At 55.9% G+C, this 7,069-nt stretch overlaps 1 protein-coding gene across 1 annotated transcript in view; it reads right to left on the bottom strand.

The window, feature by feature from the left end:
* Positions 1 to 7,069, bottom strand: part of OSBPL1A (oxysterol binding protein like 1A) — a 116,357-nt gene that overhangs the window by 44,905 nt on the left and 64,383 nt on the right. The window contains exon 15 of the mRNA XM_006773861.2: positions 4,546 to 4,702. Coding sequence (XP_006773924.1) covers positions 4,546 to 4,702 — 157 coding nt within the window. The remainder of the gene's footprint in view (positions 1 to 4,545; positions 4,703 to 7,069) is intronic.

Genomic DNA, 7,069 nt, shown 5'->3' with positions numbered 1-7,069 from the left:
ACCGTCATCCTCGGGGCCCAGCGCGACGCCAGCCCGAGAGCACGCAGGCTGATGCCCTCAGCCTGCAGGGCCGCGGGGCCTCCCCTGTCCTCTCACAGCACATCGAGGCGCTCACACCAGACGCCGGGCTCGGGACACCCGCCTGAGGGGTCCGTGTGGAAGCATCCACTCACTCCCCACAGAAACCTGTTCCGCTGAGAGCTGTGGGCAGCCCCAGCTGTGTCCCTGACGCCCCAGACACCACTGCCGTCCTCCTCAGCGCGGCGGCCCTCGCGCCCCTCCTGCCTCCACAGCCACGTCACCGCTCAGCTCCATGTCTTGGCATCCGCCTGGCTAGTCATGCATGTGCCCTGCACTTGACATGTGTTTCCTGCTCTTTACATGTATGTGTCCTGTGCGTGTGAGATGCAGTGACATGCTTCCTGGCTGAGGACCAGGATGTGTGGTTCATGGAGTCACTGCCACACCAACAGGAACAGCCTGAAGAATGAACACTCACTGTGGCCCTGACAGTGTTGCTCAGTGGATAGAGCATCGGCCTGTGGACTGAAGGGTCCTGGGTTCGATTCCAGTCAAAGGCATGTGCCCAGGTTGTGGGCTCGATCCCCAGTGTGGGGCGTGCAGGAGGCAGCCGATCAATTATTCTCTCTCATCACGGATGCTTCTATCTCTCTCTCCCTCTCCCTTCCTCTCTGAAACCAATAAAAATATTTTAAAAAAAGAAAACACTCACTGTGGCAAACGGAGTTCGCCCCGAGGTCTAAGTCCTCACTATCAGGCCCGTGTCCGTGTGACTCAGCGGCAGTGGCCGGGGTGAAGCCTGTCATGTGATAATGTGTTGGGAAGAGCTGTGCATGAACGACATTTTTTCTGAAGGTTTTAAAGACACAAGACACACCCGTAGAGCAGCGGCCGATGGTTGTCCGTGAGGTCAGAAAGGGCGGCGACCTGCTTGGAGGCCTCTGTGCCATCGGTCACGCCCAGTCGTTTCCCTGACGCGTCCCCAGCCGGTGCCGTGGCTCCTGACAGAGGACGGTGTCTCCTGAGCCACCGGCAGAGCGCACAGTGGGCGGGGCTCTGCCCGCGGCAGGCTCCCTGCAGGCCGTTTCCGTTGGCACAGTTCCAGCGGGCGTTGGTCCCCACGGGCCCGGGGAAGCTGGCACCGGCCTCTGAGGACTGCGACGGGGAGGGCAGAGGGGGAGGCCGCGGAGGGCGGTCACGCTGGCACGGGCCCGGCACCGAGACCTGTGTCCGTCCGCCTGGAGCAGATGCGGAGCGCAGACAGACGGTCGCTAGGGCGCTCCGAGGATCGAGTGTGGAAAGCAAACGTGAATGGAACTGGAATTCTCCCGGGACGCGGAGCCGAGGGCCCGGAGGGGAAGCGCGAGGCCCTCCCTCCACGTGGGGCGCGGCTCTCGGGTCGGCTCTCGGGGGACCAAGGCGAGCACAGCCCAGCACCACCTATTTACACCCCGACAGGCAAGTTCACTGCCGCTTCAGAGGCAGCTAACCTGGTCCTTTCAATAAAAACAGCCACGTTCCCCGAGCCGCATGGACACCAACCATCGATTCGTCCACTGTGGGGGCGCGTCCTTGCTTCACATTTACGGAGAGGAACAGGTTAAAGGCCAGCACTTCCCAGAGGCCAACGCAGACCTCGGGCCCCAAGACAGGCCCCCGTGAGTGAAGAGACAGACAGACAAGCCCACCTTTGCTTAGGGCTTCTCACTGTTTCCCTAACGCGCCTGACATCTAGTGAGCTGCCCTCACTGTGAGCGCTTTGCGTAGATCGTCTCATGTGATGATCATAAAAAGCCAACACTGTGCCCATTTTACAGAGGAACACGTTGAGTTCCAAAGAAGTTACAACTGTTTGAGGTCTGGGACGTGGAGGAGAGGGGACTCAAACATATACTAGAATAAAGCAAACGGGGGAACCCTATTACCCCAAACTTTAATGGAAATCTATGGGCATAAACCCATGAAGCGTTTTCCTTTAAGAAAGGTAGGGGCAGGGGTCCACTTCTCTCCAGGGAAAAGAACTGAGACCAGGGCCGCCAGGAGCACGACACCGCCACCCGGACGGACGGACGGTCGTGTCTACACGCTCCTCCCGAGACCAAGGCTCTGTGAGTGACAGCGGCTCCGGGCTCAGGCAGGAACCAGACAGAGGCGCGGACACGCCTGTTTGTCTCAGAAAGCAAGGAGCGACAGACGACTCGATTACCATATGCAAATTATTCCTAAAGAAATGACAAGAAGTGGGGTTGTCAGAAGAACCCCAAAGGCTACACGGAGGGCCTCCGTCCATCTGGCCGCAGGCGGGACAAGTTACATAGACACAGTCCTCACAGGCCACACGGAGGGCGGCAGGAAACAGCTCCTGAACAGGGAGGGAGCTTCTGTACAGACGAGCCCAGCTGTGACGGGAACGACAGGAGGCCACGCGACCACCTGCAGCCCCTCGTGACATCAGCAGTGGCTGCTCAGTCTCCAGGACCAAGGCTGCTGGGCCACCGTGTCCACGGACAGGGACTTTGCTGACTCTGAGAACGTAACTGGGGAGGGGTGGCCTGGACAGCGCCCGGACCCAGAGCCATCTCGACGGACAGCGCCTGGACCCAGAGCCATCTCGACGGACCGCGCCTGGACCCAGAGCCATCTCGACGGACAGCGCCTGGACCCAGAGCCATCTCGATGGACAGCGCCTGGACCCAGAGCCATCTTGACGTGAAACGAAGAAGAGCCAGCGGGGGCGGGTGCCCACACGGCGGGAATGGGCCAGCGTGTGCCTCCGACGTGGTCTGTACCAAGCCATTCCACCCTAGGTCTGCGGCGCCATCAGACTCACAGCGTTCACAGACGCTCAGGGTGAGCACCTATGTGCATGACGCCATAGGCTGCAACACGCCATCTCCAGACCGAGTTTTTCCCGGGACGGCCGGCTCCGTCCGCAGGTAAATGGGGAAGAGGAGAGGACACCGTCTCAGGCAGACCGACCACATGCCGCATGTGGACCTTCTAGATCCGTGATCGGCAAACTGCAGCTCTCGAGCCACATGCAGCTCTTTGGCCCCTTGAGTGTGGCTCTTCCTAAGCCTTAGGAGGACCCCAAATAAGTTAATAACAATGGACCTACCTATATAGTTTAAGTTTAAAAAATTTGGCTCTCTTGCCAAAACCGGTTAGGCTCAGTGGATAGAGCGAATATATTTTAAAAAAAATTGGCTCTCAAAAGAAATTTCAACCGTTGTCCTGTTGATATTTGGCTCTGTTGACTAATGAGTTTGCCGACCACTGTTCTAGATGTTCCCATTAAATGACATTTTAGACCAGTGGTTCTCAACCTTGGCTGCACATTAGAATCACCTGGAAATCTTTTTAAAATCCTGATTTCTGGGCCTCATCCTCCGGACATTCTGTTTCTTTGTTACTAATGTGGCTCCACCCCATCACAAAGAAGCAGAAAAAAAACTCCTGCCGGCTGGTGTGGCTCAGCGGGTTGGCCCAGAACTAAGAGGTCCCCTGTTTGAGTGCAGGCTCGATGGCCAGCAGGGGGCGATCAGGAGGCGATGATTCTCTCAGCATTGCTGTCTCTCTCTCCCTCTCCCTTCCTCTCTGAAATCAATAAAAATAGACACCACCAGTCACCTGCTTAGAGGCGAGGCCTCCTCCTGAACAGGAGGAAACTGCTTGTATCTAGTTTGTTACCTAAAACTCCCTGATCTTGTCAAAACAAGTACAAAGTGAGACATTTTGTTAACAAGGGGCAAATCCACGTGAATCAGGAGTGATACGTGGATTTTTTTCCAGTGGAACAATAATTGAGACCAACTGTGCCGGAATCACAGCACAGGAAAAGGGATAAAGTGACACATTCCGCAAATATTAAACCAAAAACTACCTTGTAGAAACTGGCCACTCGTAACCTCTGACCCGAGTGCTTTTAGAGGACGGCCCGCGCCCCCCGGAAGCGCGGACGGCTCCGCTATGAGCCCGTGCCATGCTCCGCGGGCACAGGCAGCTGAAACCGGAGACTCCGGTGTCCGTCACGTCTCGCTAACTGCGGACAGTCTCCTGGGCGAAATCGTCCCGGGGATAAAAAGACACGCATGCTCTGAGGCAGCGTAAAGTGGACGTGCTCGGCCAACCCCGGCTCTCAATAAACGTCTTTGTGAAGATGCAGCTAAATGGAACCAACGGGCAGGCGATACCTCATCCATTCTGAGTAAGACCAACCCAGGGATCGAATGACTGGAAACCAAAATAGCGCCGGGGGCAGTCATAAAAGATGCAGGACACGCCGGGGCCGGAGCTGGAGCCAGAGCCGAAGCCGGAGCCGGAGCCGGAGTCCGTGCAAGGCTCGGCAGGTCCGCACCCTCTGCGGCCAACAAAAGATTTACGTTCCCGAGCCGGTGCGAAGGCCTCTCCTCTACGTGGACACACACTGACCGCACTGTTTCTCTGAGGCCGCAGCCCCAGCTCAGCCAGTGCGGCCAGGGAGGGGCCGGGAGACGCAGATGGAGTGACTGTCAAGGTCCCTACCTGTGCTTCTTGATGCCGTTGGAGAGCGCGTCGCCCCCGCCGCAGTCCTGGCCCTCGGACATCCTGTGTTTCCCGGGGATCGGACGCTGTCCTTCCTCTTCACGGGAGCACGAGGTCGCCGCCTCCAGCCGGCTCAGGGACCGCTCGGACTCGGAATCTGTGGCAGAGCAGGCTCATGTCAGCGCTGGAACGGGCTTCGGTGACAGCCCGAGCGCCTCCCCTGAGGATCTGCCGTGAAACCCAAGCAGCCCTTGTCCTTCGCCACCGCCCGGAACCACCTCCCGGGATCCCAGGGCCCGCGCCCGCACGCCAGAGCGGCTTATGCCGACTCGCCGTCACACGGGTGTTACACACCAGGAGAGATTTCCACAGACCGAATTCAGCAGCTCCCTTCCAAATTTCTACTTTTATCTTCCCTCTCACAGCATCTTAAGCATAACTCACAAAAAAGCATTCCATTTTTAAAATTCACGATAAAGAAAAAGCTACAGTAGCTGAGCTGTGAGAAGCATAAATGACATTGATCCTACAGACAAAACAGCAAAGGTAACTCAAAATACCTTAAACAATACTCCTTCTGCCCTGACTGGTTTGGCTCAGTGGATAGAGCGTCGGCCTGCAAACTGAAAGGTCCCGGGTTCGATTCCGGTCAAGGGCATGTACCTGGGTTGCAGGCACATCCCCAGTAGCGGGTGTGCAGGAGGCAGCTGATCGATGTTTCTCTCTCATCCAATGTTTCTAACTCTCTATCCCTCTCCCTTCCTCTCTGTAAAAGATCAATAAAATATATTTTAAAAAACATATGTGTATTTAAAAAAATACTTCTTCTGCTATGATATTACTTTTTAAAAAATACATTTTTATTGATTTCAGAGAGGAAGGAAGAGGGAGAGAGGGAAACATTAATAATGAGAATCATCCATCAGCTGCCTCCCGCACTCCCCCTCCTGGGGTTCGAGTCCACAACCTGGGCATGTACCCTGACTGGGAATCCAGCTGTGACCTCCTGGTTCACAGGTCGACACTCAACCACTGAGCAACACCAGCCGGGCTACTTTTTCTTTTTTTTTTAAGAATAGTTTATTGCCAAAACTGGTTAGGCTCAGTGGATAGAGCCTCGGCCTGCAGACTGAAGGGTCCCAGGTTCGATTCCAGTCAAGGGTATGTACCTGGGTTGCGGGCACATCCCCAGTAGGGAGTGTGCAGGAGGCAGCTGATCAATGTTTCTCTCTCATCGATGTTTCTAACTATCTCTCTCCCTTCCTCTCTGTAAAAAATCGATAAAATATATTTAAAAAAATAGTTTATTGATTTTTAGTGAGGAAGGGAGAGAGAGAAACATCGATCGGCTGTTTCCTGCACACCGCCCACCAGGACCGAGCAAAAACCCAGGCATGTGCCCCGACTGAGAATCGAACCAGCAACCTTTTGGGATGACTCTCAACCAGCCGAACCACAATGCCCAGGGCCCATTACGTGGGCTGTTACTTAAACCCTCCAGCGCTGAAACCAGAGTGTCCCGGTAACATCGAGTTCCCGGGCAGGGGTTTGGGGATGAAAATGCCACGTCCCCACTGGGCTGTGTTCCCCGTGGAGCCATCTGGCTGCCTGGGAATCAGGACTAACTACCCGCACAGGACAGCGTCGTGCTCAGGCACGTGACGGGCAGCGAGGATGCTGACGGCGCCTGGTGTCTGAGCCGGACGCACCGGACGTGTGGGCGCCCAGGTTTCCTGACTCCTCGTTTAACGTTCCGTATTTCAGCTCGAAGTCACGGTCCCTCATCCTCAGGACACTCTCCACGGCCCCCCGGTATTTATTAACACGCAAACCCAAAGTCACGTCCCTTGAGCAAGTCACCCACACTCAGCATGCCCGGCTCCCAGACACATCAGGCAAACTTCCTTAACGCATTTCCGTTCATGTCCTTAACATGGCTCAGCCAAGATGTCCAGGAAATCATTATTTTTAGTGCTTCCCTCTCCCCCGCACACACTCAGCCGGCCGCGGGGCCGTTTTTATCACATTAGCTGATTAGTCACACTGCTGACAGCGCCGTCGTGGGCTGCGGCCCTGAGCCTGGACTCCGGACCCGGATGGTGGAGTTACTCACAGCAGACCCGGTGCTGGCCACGCTGTGCTGATGCTGCAGCCATAACACGGCCAGGTGAGAGAGAGGGCTTTGTCTGTCCCGTCTTATACCAAACAGGTACGCAGGAGACATTCGAAGAGGTACTTGTCATGGTCAGTGCTGCCCGTCACCATATTGTATTGGGGTTAAGACAAGCCGTAAAGCCCACAACAAGGGACAGCCTGCCATGCGATGAAGCAGCAGTTGCTAAGGTTACGTCACCCAAAATGGTCTGATGAAATAGAGAACGTGCTTTTAACATAACCCTAAACAAGAACAACCCGACACCACTTCGCAGCCCACATACCAGCACCGTGACCGCTGCGCTTGGCCTCGGAGAAGGCCCGTCTGGGTCAGGTAAGTGGATCGTGTACAACCCCGGGGACGAGGGAC

Source organism: Myotis davidii, unplaced genomic scaffold (assembly GCF_000327345.1).
Source record: "Myotis davidii unplaced genomic scaffold, ASM32734v1 scaffold1467, whole genome shotgun sequence".
Classification (NCBI taxonomy): domain Eukaryota; kingdom Metazoa; phylum Chordata; class Mammalia; order Chiroptera; family Vespertilionidae; genus Myotis; species Myotis davidii.
Note: the sequence above shows the minus strand (reverse complement) of the source record. Positions and strands in the feature narration are given on the sequence as shown.